Here is a 15,808-nt window from a genome sequence, read left to right as displayed (position 1 = left end):
ATTAGAAGTTTGACCAATGATGTTTTCCCCCCTCAGATCTGTGATTTTATCTCCAATTTACCCAACTCTCCAACTCCAACTAGTTTGCTTCCCCTTGTTTACTCTCTCAGGCTGGAGCCTCTTCTCCTCTTGTTATCCTTCATTTTTCTCCCTTCACATTTTTTTCTCACCTGTTTTTTCTACTGATCTGCTCAATTTTTTGATTAGCTTAGTATGAGATATTTATCTCATACTTTCAAAAAATTCAGTCTATAATTAATAGGATATTGATCATTCTCTCCAGTTGTGTAAGAACTAACTTTGTTCCCCTCCCGACCCCACCATGAGCCCTTCCCCACTTTTTTTTAGTGAGGAAGGGAAATGCTATAAATTCCTTAAAGGCCGAGACTTTATGTCTTCTATACTAATGAACCCCTAACTCCTGGAGAGTGGCTGGTACACACTATGTGTTCTGCAAATACCTGTTGGACTGAGTCCGATCATGGTCCCATCTCTAGATGCTGTACACTGGAGACTAGAGGCAAACTTGCAGAAAGGGTAGAATTCACAATGGGTGTTTGGTGGATGCGATATTAAAGAGTTTGGAGCCTATCGCTTAGGTAGTTGATTCTCTCCTTCCTGCAGCTGAGAGCAGTTGGTCGGGCTTCTGGATATTTCCTTTCTATTTGGAGCGATTATGCCAATCAGACGACAAGTAGAGCCACAAACTGTCCCAGCTCTCCCCTCCCTTTTCTTCCCCCTGACTGTCCTTTCCTCCCCTTCAAGCCTGTAGAACCAGTCGACAATCAAAAAGCAGCTGATAAATGAATTCCTAGGATCGTGAATTCTGCTTACACTCCTTCAAACAACCTTAACTCTCAGATAGCAGCTCCCCTCGACCTGGCCTTAATAGATAGCATTTATTCTCCTCTCCTTAAAGATTGATTTAATTCTGAGCAGATGTGAGAGCAAAAAATAAAGTGAATTTGCCCTCCCTCCAGGCTTTTCTAGAAGCATTTTGTCTGTGAAACTAAGAGGCTGCTTTAGAAAAGGGAAGGAGGACGAGCTTTAGAGAAAAAAAATACGACGTTGGAGAAGGATGTGGTTTTAAAAGGGGAGGGAGTTGTTGCTTTGAGTGGGGCTGCCTGAGTGTCACAAAAATTCCGAAAGATCAGGGGTATATTTGGGGGCGGTTCTAGGGTAGGGCTGGGGGCTTGGCTCCCATCCTGGCTCCACCCTTTGCAGGGACTATAAATAGGTGCTGGGTGTGCGCTCAGATGTTGAGAGCGACGGTCAGATGTAGAGCATCACTGAAGACCTGAAAAGAGAAGGACATTTTTGAAGGATTTGTTGGCTGGAAGAGGTGTCTCTGGAATTCCACTTCTAGATCTTTCCTGAAGACTGGAAAAGAATTAAGTTAGGGCCATGGGCACTCAGAAGGTAAGGATGATGCAATTACTAGTTATTTTTGTGTGTTTGGGTGCGCTCTGAAAGGCGAACCGTAACAGTGATTGCTCTGCTCTGTTTTATTCTAAGTCACCCAGTCCTCCGCAGGCCTTTCCCTTCTCCTCCAGCCTACTGTGCCAGTTCCCCCAATGCTCTTTGAATGTCATACCTTAGAAAGGATTTATTCTAATTCCATTGCCTTCCTGTCTTAGGGGAAGGTGTGTTCGTTTCTCAGGTTTATTTTACATAATTACACCCTACGGATGTTGAACCGGTTGAGTTGAGTGAGTGTACGGGGGACAAGGGGCCGCTATAGGAGTGTGGGACCTGACGAGATAGGAGGTTTTCTCTGGAATTATTAGACCTTGAAAAGACCTGAGATTTGTTTGGGGTCCTGGTGTCCACCCATCTGTTTGCTATATGACCTATGAGATTCCCTGGATACTAAGAGAGAATTCCTGTTGTCCTTTCTATTGTGGTTATGATTGTGAGTTCGTGGTATAATAATATATTATTGTGAACTAGGCAATATTTGTAGGGAGAAAGGCATTTTCACTAAGGTAAACTTACTTGAAAATAAGCGAAGGTAAGAGAAGGCATAAAAAAATGGGAAGGAAGAAGAAAAGGCTCTCAAGGGTAGTACGATGAGGGGGAAAAGAGGTTTTTACTTAAAGAAAAAGGATTGAACAGAAAGAGCTACGCACTGGCAGGGGGGCGCCTCGGGGATCCTTATACTTAGTTGCCTGGGAAGCAAAGGTCAATTGTGGGAACTGAAATCCTCAGCCTCCCACTAGTCGGACTGGAGAGAGAAAGAGTTGGATGAATGGGTGGACGGTGTGGTGTGAAGGATGGCCTCGGGCATAAATATTGAGCCTTCTTTGACATGGAAATCTAAGGTAACACCAGCTTGAAGTATTTCTGGCAAGCTGAAAGAATACTGGGCTGATTTCTGTCTCCTTTCCCCCAAATATGTCTCCTGTGTGTTGGGTTGGGAGCGAACTTGTGCTCTCCCCCTGCTGGGTGATGGATAGCAGTACAGTGTTAAGTAAACGAAGGATTTCGGTGGGGCCGGGACACAGCGAATAGACACTGGATTACCCGGTAGAGAGAGAGATGGAGGAGCGGCTCATTGGTGAAGGCGTACGGGCTCCACGCTCTGGGGCCTCTGTGGAATTGAGGGTACCAGTGAGACTGCACTAGATGTAGCTGTTTCCAAAATAATCTCTTTTTTAGGAGTCCTAATCTGTCTTTTCCTCCTAAATTCTTTAAGTCCTTAGTACAATTCTGTTTGCTTTTACCTGGAGCAATTTTTTTGAATTCCGGATTGACTAACTCAGTACCTCCTAAACTTTTTCCTTCCCAACTTCCCAAATTTGCTCTATATGCCTGTTCATGTATTTCCAAGTAAGGTCTTCACTGATAACCTGTTCTTTTGTGTTTCCCATTCATGGCCTAAATATCATTAAGGTTTGATCTTCGTACTACTCCTAGGTCGTTATCTTAATATATCTCCTTAATTTGGAAGAGACAATTATCGGAAGTTGAGGACTGTTTCTCCCCTCCCCCTCCCACCCCAGGTCACTGCTCCTCTGATCTTTGCCATCACCGTGGCTACCATAGGCTCGTTCCAATTCGGCTACAACACTGGTGTTATCAACGCTCCGGAAACCGTGAGTACCAGGCAACTCGAAGTTAGGGGTTGGAAAAGGGGAGTTACTCCTTTAAGTAGGGTCTCAAGAATTAAGAATTTCAGATGAACTTGATATCTAGTCTGGTTAACACTGAAGAGGGGGAGTAATATTGGTGGGAAGTGTACTTGAATCATTAAACCAAAAGTTCGTTGCTCCCCATATCCTGCACTGTACCCATTCTTCCTCTCACCCCATGGTAATATACTTCCCCTTCCAGGTGGTTACAAGGGAAAGAGAGGGCTCTGAGGAGGGCACAGAGGTACTCACTGAAATCAGTGCTGCTGCTACCTGCTGGGATTTTCAGAACAAATAAAAAATTGGGCTCTTCAGAGTAACATTAACTCCAGTGTTTCCGGTCTCCCATCCCCACCTAGTCATCCCCTGGCTCTCTACTTGGAGAGTAGTGATTGTAATGTCCTCCTAGAGAAGGGAAGACCCCCGATGTTTGTCTCTTTTCTCGTCCAACTGTAACAGTCTGCCTTCTCATCACCCACTTTAATTTGCAGATCATAAAGGACTTTATCAATTACACTTTGGAAGAGAGCTTAGAAAACCCTCCCAGTGAGGAGCTTCTAACGTCCCTCTGGTCCTTGTCAGTGGCCATATTCTCCGTCGGTGGTATGATTGGATCCTTTTCCGTTGGACTCTTCGTCAACCGCTTTGGCAGGTATTGACCAGAAACTGGGCAAGGAAAGGGGGGCTACTTTGGTTGTACTGAGGACAGGTAGTGAGAATTAGGATGGGATGGTGATGATGTATTTGAATGAGAGCACCTCAGTTTCTGATCAGGGGAAATCCAGTCCAATAAAGTTCACAATGGAGTTTCCCAGACATGTACTTTTTTTATAAGGTCGGTTGTTTACTTTCCTTACTTCACATACCAAGATAGGGAGGAAAAAATTTGTGTTCCTTACTCTTTGGCAAATGTGGATAATGGCCAAATAACTAAACTGAAATGTTTTTCCCTGAAAAAAGGAAATTGTATCTTTTCATTTTATGCCGGCTTAATAAATGTCTTAGAGGGTAGAATGCTTTCAGTAATGACTGGTAAAAGAACCATTTTGTTTACTCATTATATGTTCTGAAAGTGTCAGTGGAATTCAAGTTTTCTTTAAAAAAAAAAAAAAGCGCTTTTCGGAGGCTGTGAGGCTGGGGAGACGACAAATGATCTCATTGTCCTGCAGAAGCTTCAACCTGCCCCCTGAGGCCCTCAGTGAAGTGGTGGGATCCCCCACCCCGCAAAAATGAAAGGAAACTATTTTATTTTGATAATGTTTGGGTTTTGTTTGATTTTTGTTTTGGAGAGCTTACAATTTTTGTCTACTAAAGTTATTAAAATTAACATGGGTTTCCCAGAACTAACATGGCTTCTTCTTTCTTTTATCAGTAAAAGAAACAGCAGGGGAGCGAGGGGACAGGGAAAGGAATGCAGAGATGGGCGAAACTGAGAACGAGGGATGAGGTTTTTCTCTAAAAGGGCTCTCTACTGTGGCTTGACCTCTTAGTATCTCCTGGGGAGCTTTTAAAAGTCCCAGTGCCAGCCCTGGCTGCTGTTTGAGCGCCGGCCTGCGAACTGAAGGATCATAGATTTAATTCCAGGTCAGGGCACAAGCCAGGGTTTCAGGCCACGTCCCCCAGCTGGGGACCTGTGAGAGGCAACCATACATAGATATTTTTTTCTCTCTCTCTCTCCTTCCTTTCCTCTCTAAGATAAATAAATAAAATCTTTAAAAATATATATATCACTTGAGTTATGTTCACGGACCAGCCATACATATCACAAGTGCCTATGGCATAGTTCTCTCTAGGTTAGTTTTTTTGCATATAGAGATGTAAGAACTATCAATTCTGGTTCCCAAGTAGAAATGTTTTCATGACGGCAGGTGGAAAAGTTAAACCAGGAGAAGAGATGTATGAGCTTGGGGAACAGTATAATAAGGAAAGAAGGGGAAAGATAAGGATTATTTTGCTAACATTACTTGTTTTTGTTTAAACGTGCAGGCGCAATTCAATGCTTATTGTCAATCTATTGGCAATCGTTGGTGGCTGCCTTATGGGATTCTGCAAATTAGCCGAGTCGGTTGTAATGCTGATCCTGGGCCGGTTGATTATTGGCCTCTTCTGCGGACTCTGCACGGGTTTTGTGCCCATGTACATTGGAGAGGTATCTCCCACCGCCCTGCGGGGGGCATTTGGCACTCTCAACCAGTTGGGCATCGTCATCGGGATTCTGGTGGCCCAGGTACTCTAGAACTTAAACTTAATGAGTGCTCATTTCAAGGCTTATTAAAAGAGTTAACATAAAATACTCAAAAGAACGTCTGGTACATATTCAGCTATGCGTAGGTTTCAGATATTATTGTAGCTCACAAATAGCTCAAAAAGCAGACAGGGTAGAAAAGGAAAAGAAACATTTATCTTTTCCTGTGGTAAAAGAATGGATGGTTTTCTGAACTTTTTTGTTTTAATCAACTTGTGGCCTGTAAAGTATGGTATTTATAGTATTATCTTTGTCTGATTTCTAGATCTTTGGTCTGAAAGTCATCTTGGGGACCGAAGATCTTTGGCCTGTGCTGTTGGGCTTCACCATCCTCCCAGCTCTCCTGCAAAGCATAGCCCTTCCATTTTGCCCAGAAAGTCCTAGGTTCTTGCTAATTAACAGAAAGGAAGAGGATAGTGCTAAGAAGAGTGAGTATCCTTCACGCCTTCACTATCGGAACTGTAGGGTTGTGGTTTATTCAGGGACAAAAATATTGGATCTCGTTTGTTTTTGGTGATCTCCTTTCTCTGACCCTCAGAACCCAAGTGAAGAGTTTTCTAATTACCATTTGGTTAGGAACTTTCAACCCCTAAAGAATGGGGTAAGAAGCCCTGCTGGTGTGGCTCAGTTGTGTGAAATGTCATTCCCTACACCAAAAGGTGGCGTGTTCAATCCCTAGTTAGGGCATGTACAAGAGGCAACTGATTGATGTTTCTCTCTCACATTGATGTCTCTCTCTCTCTCTCTCTCTCTCTGTCTGTCTCTCTAAAATCAACAAACATATCCCTTGTGTTAGAATTTTAGAAAAAGAATGGAGTGAGAAGTAGGGCATTGGTTTGAATTGCCACATGCAGGGCTCATCTCAGATGGTTTCTCCCTAGCTGTCTCATGGGGAAAGTGGATTGGAGCAGCACCTTATCTTTATCCTTTCCTCTTTGCTCTCTTCTCCAGTCCTCCAGCGGTTGTGGGGCACACAGGATGTGAGTCAGGACATCCAGGAGATGAAAGATGAGAGTGCTAGGATGGCGCAGGAAAAGCAGGTCACTGTGCTGGAGCTCTTCAGAGTGCGGAGCTACCAGCAGCCCATCATGATCTCCATCATGCTCCAGCTTTCCCAGCAGCTCTCTGGAATCAATGCTGTGAGTATTGGCCTGTGTGTCCAAGGCCTCCTACGGTATCTCGCTTAAAATATGTGACCAGAGGCCCTGGCTGGTGTAGCTCAGTGGATTGAGCGCGGGCCTGCGAACCAGGCGATCGCGGTCCGATTCCCAGTCAGGGCATGTGCCTGGGTTGCAGGCCAGTTCCCAGCGGGGGACACACCAGAGGCAACCATACACTGATATTTCTCTCCTTCTCTCCTTCCCTTCCCCTCTAAAGATAAATGAATAAAATCTAAAAAAAAAAAAAAGAAATACGTGACTAGAGGTAAAGAGCTCACCTTCTTACACAGAGAAGCAGCCATGTATGTAGCAGCTGCTCCAGGAATGTTGGTTGTATCTGGGAGTAGAGATCCGAGGATTTATATGCCGTCGCTTTTCCCTAGGACTTTACTTTCTAAAATCAGTATAAAGCCCCAGGGAACATTTAGGAAATCAAAACGTGTGGGGGCACACTGGCAACTTTATACTGAGGTGGCCTTGCCTGTCTGTTTATTTTTTTACGAGTAGAATACAGACCATGATACTTGAGAGTCAGTGGGGACAAAATGGGAAGCTGGTCATGATTGTGGGCAGAGGTGATATTACCATACCTTTTATGCGTTTGCAGATACAATAGTCTTTAAATACTGACCTCATGCCCTGCTGGTTTCTCATCAGGCTTTGATTGATACGATTAAATCATTTTGTTGTGAAGCATTTTTCAAAGCACAGTCGATACTCTAAATAGTAAATTGCATCTTCTTTTGTTTATTCCTAGGTGTTCTATTACTCAACGGGAATCTTCAAAGATGCGGGTGTCGAGGAGCCAATCTATGCCACCATTGGTGCTGGTGTGGTCAATACCATCTTCACTGTAGTGTCTGTGAGTTGGACGGTTTGATCATCTTCGGCGGATGGGGCTTAGGGGGGAGAGGAATTCTTGCTGCAGGTGTTCAGAGATGGGTGGCGTGTATCTCCACTTCCCTCCCAGCCCTTTGTTATTGAATTCCTCTTTGAGGGACAAAGAGATATTGAGTGACAGGTGGAAGTAGCCTTCACTTTTTGCAGGCACATGTAGAATCGCTGGGGAAGAGGGAGGTTATAGAAGAGGTTGTTATCTAGGATATGTTAAACTTTGAACTGGAAAAGGGGAAGTGTAACAAGTACCCTGTTGTTGTTAAGGCAGATTCCGGTGGCTCATACAGTTTTCATGAAAAGAAAAGCAGAAGCCTCACGTTTTATTCTTCTTTTAGCTGTTTCTGGTGGAAAGAGCAGGAAGAAGAACTTTACATATGACTGGCCTTGGAGGGATGGCATTTTCTTCCATCTTCATGACTATTTCCCTGTTATTAAAGGTGCGTGCTCTTTGAATGAAGACGGGGGTCGGAGGGTGAGGTTGAGTCTCTGGGATAGGGGTGAGTAGTTGAGGCTGGAGATTGATAAAGTCAAATTTGGGAGAAGCAGCATGCCCAGAGTTTTAAGAAAAGTAGGTCACCACAGATAGGTAATTAAATTGCTATAATCCTTACATCGAATATATAACATCTAGCTTGTAAAATACATTATATTATTTTAATTCTTAAAATAATCTTGAGGCGATTATTTCTGTTTCATAATTGACAAAATGATCTCAGGAGAAATGGTATATGTGTGATCACACAGCTAGGATTCAAAAATCCAAAAGTTTTTGCTCTAAGCCCAGTGACTCCATCACACACCACGGGACAGAGGAGGCTTTTGGTGTATCAGTGCTCGTCTCTGGGAAGCTGGATCCTGCCTAGGTCACGCTATCTTTAATGTTAATTTTCCTCTATTCCTTCCTCATGTAGGATGAGTACAACTGGATGAGCTATATCTGCATTGGGGCAATCTTGCTCTTCGTGGCCTTCTTTGAAATTGGCCCAGGCCCCATTCCCTGGTTTATTGTGGCCGAACTCTTCAGCCAGGGACCCCGCCCAGCTGCTATGGCGGTGGCTGGTTGTTCCAACTGGACCTCCAACTTTCTGGTTGGACTGCTCTTCCCTTCAGCTGCTGTAAGTAAAGTAAAGCAAAACTCACCCAATCCACATAAGCCTTATTTACAATATTATTACTGGCACAATGAAGGATTATATTTCAAGAGCTTTGTACCAGATCCCCCCCCCCCCCCCCCATTTCTAATGACATACAGAAAAAGAAGGACTGACAGCAGAAAAGATTGAAGCAGGAGCATAAAACTGGGAACTTTTAAAAGACCACTGGTCTGAAATGAGATAAGCATAGTTCTACCTAGAAACAGAAGAGTAGTGATAAGCCAAGCCTCAGTGGATTTCAAACCAATACTTAAAATCCATCATTTGGATTAGCATTTTGGCTTGGTGATCTTAAAAGTTCACTAAGTAAAGGGTGTTAATGAATGAGGTGGGTCCTGCTGTAAAGTGACCTGAACCTGACTTTGATAAAAGAACTTGCAATAGACACCTATAATGCATTTTGTATTTCTGTGAGTCTTTCATAAGCCTAGATTTTAACAGTGATAATCAAAAACCCTAAAATACTCCCTAGGTATTTAGAAGCAGCTAACTTAAATGAATAGGAAAAGGGGGGACACAAAACCGTAGAGAAATACATTAAGCTAGCGATGGACTCCTAAATGAATCTCTGAAGAAATGTTACCGTTTTCGTTCACTGTGAAAGGGTTAGGGCTCACAGTCTGTTGGCAATATGGATGTGAAGGAGATGGGGTTTGTCAGTGGCCAACTGGATTTCTATACATCAACACTCCTTTCTCTGTATTCTTTTGTAGTTCTATTTGGGACCCTACGTTTTTGTTGTCTTCACCGGCTTCCTTGTGATCTTCTTGGTCTTCACCTTCTTCAAAGTCCCTGAGACTCGGGGCAGGACTTTTGAGGAAATTACGCGAGGCTTTGAAGGGCAGTCGATGGAGGCTAACCGAGCGGAGAAGGGCCACCACGGGGAGATGAGGAGCATCCCGCTGGATAAGGAGGCCACCACCAATGTCTAAGCCATGCTTCCTCCCCCCCCCCCGCCCAACATGAAAAAGCACCCTCTCCCCGAGTGGCGGAGAGACCGCATCAGGTTGTAACCCAGGACTGTTTCTGAATGCTGCTACTTGATTCTTCTGTCAGCCCACCCTCCATGAGTACTCAGAGGAACCCAGTGCTGCGGTTCATTGTATCTTCAGTGGCTTTTTAAACATTTCATTTCTTGGACATTCTCTTCTGTTTAGGAGAGACCAAGTGAACCTACCTTCATTTCAGGAGGGACTGGCTACTTGGCATTTGATAGCTGTGCCAGCTGTTCCTTCCTTAAGTTCTAATATTTGCTTATCCGGGCATGTAGGGGAGAGAGTTCCCCCCACCTCAGACTCACCAGGAAACAGATCGCATGAGTGCGTGGAAGGCGGAGAGGGTTTCCATAAGAGCACCTGCCTCACTTCCATACCGTGCTGCAGAGCAAATTAATTTGAGTTTTATTTATTTTATCTTCTGGTTTTATTGCATAAATATTTATTTTTTTAAGTGTAATTTTACCAAATAATGAAAACATAAGGAAACAGAGGTTAGAGGGAGGTGTTTAAAGAGTTTATGGGGTGGAAGTTTTGATACTGGAGAGGTTATAGTTTAATAAGGGAAGAATTTAGGCAGAAATCTAATGTGTTGCTGGAGAGTATATGATGTGGCGTGTGAGGTTTGCGTGTTGCCTCTTAACAATATCTGTCCTTCAGATGGAATGCCTCAAGTTCAGTTTTTCGAAGTCATGTGCCTGTGTAAAGAAGCTACTGGTTTCCTTGTAAAGAAGCTACTGGTTTCCTTGTGAACTCTCTTTGTTTAAGATTATAATTATACGTAGTATTACTTGAAATCTAGTATTATTACTAAGATGGGCATTGCAGGTGATGGTGGTTGATGGGTTCTGATTTTGGATGGTGTCCCGAGAGGGGAAGGTTGTTTGTGGAAATCAGTCCTCTCCTCCCCTCACTGGAGCAAACAACTTCTTCCTTTTATGGTGGACTCAGCCTTTTTTTTTTTTAAATCCTCCTACCATTGGTGGGAGAGCAACATGAAATACTGGTTCTTGGTGAAGGCTTGCTTTTTTTCTCCACTTTGTTCTTTAGGTGATTTTAGAGGTTTAGATTTTTTTTTTTTTAAGTTTTAAGCCATAGCTTTAAAAGGATTCATAGGAGAGTGTTGGTATTTAAGCTGGATTTGTCGCCTCGGCTCTGGGAGAGGTTTTTTCCTGAGTGATTAGTACCTAGTTGAAATATGTTATTGCTTTGGGGGCAGCTTGTGTTTGTTTATGTCTATTACCCTGCCAAGTTACTCGTTGCCATGTCACCATAGTATTATGTCAGGTCCCCTAAGAGCATGTGAGTCTTTCCCATAGACCACATTTGAGATGGTGTGAGTAAATGTGCAGTGCAGCCCACACTTGAGAGCGTATGAATGTATGTGCACTGTCACTTTGCTCTGGGTGGAAGCGGTTTACTGGTAACTTGTTACCTCCGTTCCTATAGCCCCCTTTTGGGTGGAATGTGTTAAAACTCAGCCCGATGTGTCTGAGGAACACTGCCTCTGCTGGGTGGCATTTGTATCTGTGGCTCATTCCTAACATGTAGGGAGCTCTGCCTCACTCTAGATTCAGAAAATGGGAGTAGGAGAGTGTGAGATCAGGACGAGTGGCGAACTAGGGGAGCCAGAGGGAAGTCATGGGGGGAGAGGGAGGCATTCTTTTCAAGGGGTTAAGAAACACTCTGAAGACTTGTCAATCTGGAAAGTTTCGAAGAGTTAGATGAGATGGAGGTACTTGCACTTGCTGTAGGTCATGGACACCTCCACAATCTAGTTTCCCAGTGCTTTTATAAATGGAGATAGGGCCCCAGTGATTCCCTCTCTTCCCCTTTTCATGTGTTGCTTGGTCTCCCTTTCCCTCCTTGGTGCTTACACGTTTCAGGCCCTTTAGCCAAATCCTTGCCTATGACAATATCTTAGTTTTCAGTTCTTGCCATTCCCCGTGGTCACTGAGCCTCCGGATAAGAACTCACAGAGCTATGGTGTGGAGCTTTGCTGGGACAGGTGACTTTCCTTCAGCCACACCTCCGCTTTCAGCTCCTCAAAAACTGTGGGTTGGCAGTAACGTTATGTGGAAGTTTTCCCATTTTTCAGTGACCAGATTGTGAATATTTCTAAATGTTTTATATTATTAATGTTACTGTGGTTTTTTGTTTTGAAATAAAAATTCTGAATGTACATTATGATATCACAGGCTTGGTTTTGTTTTTGTCCTTCCTCTAACAACAAATTCCACTTGGTATCCTGGTTTAGCCATTCAGTACCTATTGTATATGTCCCCATTTTTTCCTCATTTCCCACCTCCACCCAGCCCTGGCCCCTCCTTCCCTCGGGCCATTGCCACACTGTTGTCTGTGTCCATGCATTTTGTATCTATGTTCTTTGGCTAATCCTTTCACCTTCCATCCAGTTCACCCCTCCCTTCTGACAGCTGTCAGTCTGTTCTGTGTATCCATGCCTCTGCTTCTATTTTGTTTGCTAATTTATTTTGTTCATTAGATTCCACAAGTAAGTGAGATCATATGTTATTTTTCTTTCTTGGACTGGCTTATTTCACTTAGTGTAGTAATCTCCAGGTCTGTCCATGCTATTGCAAAAAGGTAAGAGTTTCTTTTATATAGCTGTGTAGTATTCCATTCTGCAAATGTACCACAGCTTTTTTTATTCACTCATCTGCTGATGAGCAATTGGGCTGTTTCTAGATCTTGGCCATTGTAAATAATGCCTCAGTGAACATAGGGGTACAGAATTAGTGTTTTGAGTTTCTTCGGATAAATTCCCCGAAGTGGAATCACTGGGTTAAAAGGCAGATCCATTTTTAATTTTTTTGAGAGAATTCCATACTGTTTCCCAAAGTGGCTGCACCAGTCTGCATTCCCACCAACAGTGCACTAGTTTTCCCTTTTCTCCACATCCTCACCAGCACTTGTTTGTTGATTTAATGATAGTATCATTCCGGCAGGTGAGTAAATTTCTTACAAGTACAGTCTCAGACATGTGAAAGTAACAGTTCTCGTTTGTTGTGTAGATGAAATGAAAACATCTTAGTGCATTGCTTTGAATAGTTAAATTGCGTTGCTTTCTTTCCCCAGTGAGATTTCTGTTTTTCTCTTATGCACTTTCCTACTTTGTTTCTCCTTCAGTCTTTGATAATTAAAAATCAGTCCTATGCCNTAGTGTTTTGAGTTTCTTCGGATAAATTCCCCGAAGTGGAATCACTGGGTTAAAAGGCAGATCCATTTTTAATTTTTTTGAGAGAATTCCATACTGTTTCCCAAAGTGGCTGCACCAGTCTGCATTCCCACCAACAGTGCACTAGTTTTCCCTTTTCTCCACATCCTCACCAGCACTTGTTTGTTGATTTAATGATAGTATCATTCCAGCAGGTGAGTAAATTTCTTACAAGTACAGTCTCAGACATGTGAAAGTAACAGTTCTTGTTTGTTGTGTAGATGAAATGAAAACATCTTAGTGCATTGCTTTGAATAGTTAAATTGCGTTGCTTTCTTTCCCCAGTGAGATTTCTGTTTTTCTCTTATGTACTTTCCTACTTTGTTTCTCCTTCAGTCTTTGATAATTAAAAATCAGTCCTACGCCCTGGCTGGTGTAGCTCAGTGGATTGAGCACAGGCCTGCGAACCAGAGGATCGCGGTTCAATTCCCAGTCAGGGCACATGCCTGGGTTGCAGGCCAGTTCCCAGGAGGGGACTCACAAGAGGCAACCATACATTGATATTTCTCTCCCCCCCTTCCCCTCTAAAAATAAATAAATAAAATCTTTTTTAAAAAATCAGTCCTACACTAATATGTTAGAACGTTCATGTCACATATATAAATGTACATGTCACCATTCTACTTAAAATTCTCAATAGCTTCCCATCAACTACAGAAAACAAACTTAAGCCCCATAGTGGGCACAACCACTCCAGAGCAAGTTCCTGCTGCCTTTCAGTTTGATTTATCATTTCTTGGCTCCCCTTTACATAGGAAAATACCTGGCGCCCTCTACAACACATTTAACACCTCCACGCCTTACGTAGTCCAGACACTGCCTTCCCTGTTTCCATCCACTTACTAAAGATGGTGGGGTGGCTGCTTTCTTTTGTTTACTTATTTTATTTTTAAGATTGTATTTAGTGCCCTGGCTGGTGTAGCTCAGTGATTGAGCTCGGGCCTGTGAACCACACGATCGCGGTTCAATTCCCAGTCAGGGCACATGCCTGGGTTGCAGGCCAGTTCCCAGCAGGGGACTTACGAGAGGCAACCATACATTGATATTTCTCTCCTTCTCTCCTTCCCTTCCCCTCTATAGATAAATAAATAAAATCTTTAAAAAATAAAAAAAAAAGATTGTATTTAGTGAGAGGGGAAGGGAGAAAGGAAGAGAAACAATGTGTGGTTGCCTCTCCTACACCCCCAGCTGGGAATCTGGCCACAACCAGGCATGTATCAGCAACTCCTTGGTTCGCAGACTGTCACTCAACCCACTAAGCCATACCAGCCAGGGCTTTTTTAAGCTATTAATTCAGGAGAAAAAGAGAGAGAAAAAAAAACATTGATCTGTTGTTCCACCTATTTATGCATTGATTTCTTGTATGTACCCTGATGGGGGATAGAACCCACAATCTTGGTACATCAGGATGGTGGTCTAACCAACTGAGCTACCCTTCTAGAGCCTAAATGGCTGCTTACTTTCACTCTGCTCAGGCATGAGCTCCATACAGCCTTCCTTACTCCCACCATAATCCTTACCAGGGGTGTCCACCTTTTAGCATCTCTGGGTCACATTGGAAGAAGAGTTGTCTTGGGCCACACATTAAACATACAAGCACTAACAAAAACTGATGAGCAAAAAAAAAAAAAAAAAAAAAAGGTCTGTGCATAATTTTTGGTATCTGGCACCACAAATAAGCAAAAAAGTCTTGCTCACTGAAGTCTAGCCCCACTGGTCTTTCTAGTTCTTAAACATATCAAGTTCATTATTACTTAAGGTCTTTCTTTACACGTATCCCATTGTGCTTAGAATATTCTGCCTCAAAGCTCTGCATGGCTGATTCTGTCTTGTGAGTTAGGTCTTGGTTAACAACCTCTATAGAATGTAAGCTCCATAAAAGCCTGTGCTTTGTCTGTGTTGTTCATACCTACAACACTGCCTGACATTTAGTGATGTTTATTAAGTGTATCAGTCTGGCTCCTATCTGAAGACAGAGACCGCACATTGATTTAAAGACTGCACATTGACTTAAACAGTATTTAATATAAAGAATATCAAGCTACAAAAAAGAGTAAGTAAAATATGAAAGATGTAAGAAAACTCAATATGGTATCCAAGAGCTGAGGGGAGTATCCAAGTAAGAACGAAGTTGAAAGGGGGAGCCACCTCCCAAGTGGAGGGGTTCAGATCTGATTAGAAAAGGCATCGCTGCCGCCCACTGGATAGCAGAGAAACTGGCTGCATTGCGTGAACCAGAGCTGGCGAGCATTCCCCAGACAAGCAGGAGACACCTCTTCAGGGGAGCCACAGCTGACAGTCACACAAATGAGTTAGAGCACCCATACGGGTGGGGAGCCGGGGGCCTCGCAGAAAGTGATCGCCAGACCTAGGCGGGGGCTGTCTGTGTGAGGTATCTGAGGGAGCTTGCATTCCGGGTGCATGGCTGGGAAAGGCACCAGCCAAAGTTCTGTCATCTTCACCTGTGGTGCAGCCACTGGAACCAGCAAGAGAAATCTCCCTTCCTCCCACAAGGTTCAGCACCATCCAATGGGAAAACTTCATTGGGCTTAACGTTCTAAAGAAGAAATGAAATAAAGGAATCGTATCCATTACCACCCAGCAGGTACTGAAGGATAAATTGGGAGCTCAGAGGCAGTAGATAACGCGCACAATACTTGTTAGACAGCTGGCTGGACAAAGTGGTCTTTGGCTGAAAGAATTTCCTCCTTCCAAACTTCCCAAAGCCACCTGTACTTGGAATTAAATTCCAGTTGAAACGTGTCACGTTTTTTTTGTTTTGTTTTTTTTAACCAGAAGTGTTAAATTTGGCCGAAGTTCCGGCTGGGTGGCTCCAGCTGAGGTTGGGCGAGCAGTTCTTCCCAGAGCTGGCTAGCTAGGCGAGACAAGGGAAGGGCAAAGGGGCAGCCTCACCCTTTGCGCCATCAGAGCTGCGCGGGGTTGGGGACCAGGCTGCAGGTGAAGATGGAGCCCCCCAGCTTAGGCTCATCG

General features: G+C 43.6%; 1 protein-coding gene across 2 annotated transcripts in view; it reads left to right on the top strand.

Annotated features, from left to right (window-relative positions):
* The window catches only part of SLC2A3 (solute carrier family 2 member 3), a 60,208-nt gene extending 48,482 nt beyond the window's left edge, over positions 1 to 11,726 (top strand). Inside the window, exons 1-10 of one of the 2 annotated variants that reach the window (XM_037068138.1) lie at positions 1,095 to 1,419; positions 3,003 to 3,095; positions 3,623 to 3,783; positions 5,118 to 5,358; positions 5,642 to 5,804; positions 6,328 to 6,515; positions 7,294 to 7,398; positions 7,769 to 7,870; positions 8,345 to 8,548; positions 9,301 to 11,726. In XM_037068138.1, the coding sequence (XP_036924033.1) occupies positions 1,405 to 1,419; positions 3,003 to 3,095; positions 3,623 to 3,783; positions 5,118 to 5,358; positions 5,642 to 5,804; positions 6,328 to 6,515; positions 7,294 to 7,398; positions 7,769 to 7,870; positions 8,345 to 8,548; positions 9,301 to 9,519 (1,491 nt within the window). In that variant the 5' untranslated portion in view covers positions 1,095 to 1,404 and the 3' untranslated portion in view covers positions 9,520 to 11,726. Of the gene's footprint in view, positions 1 to 1,094; positions 1,420 to 3,002; positions 3,096 to 3,622; positions 3,784 to 5,117; positions 5,359 to 5,641; positions 5,805 to 6,327; positions 6,516 to 7,293; positions 7,399 to 7,768; positions 7,871 to 8,344; positions 8,549 to 9,300 lie in introns of those variants that run through there. The other variant, XM_037068137.1, reaches the window with a different exon arrangement.
* Positions 11,727 to 15,808: the final 4,082 nt, after the last annotated feature.

This window comes from Sturnira hondurensis, unplaced genomic scaffold (assembly GCF_014824575.4).
Source record: "Sturnira hondurensis isolate 20B ecotype Veracruz unplaced genomic scaffold, ASM1482457v3 Scaffold0017436, whole genome shotgun sequence".
Taxonomy (NCBI): Eukaryota; Metazoa; Chordata; class Mammalia; order Chiroptera; family Phyllostomidae; genus Sturnira; species Sturnira hondurensis.
Note: the sequence above shows the minus strand (reverse complement) of the source record. Positions and strands in the feature narration are given on the sequence as shown.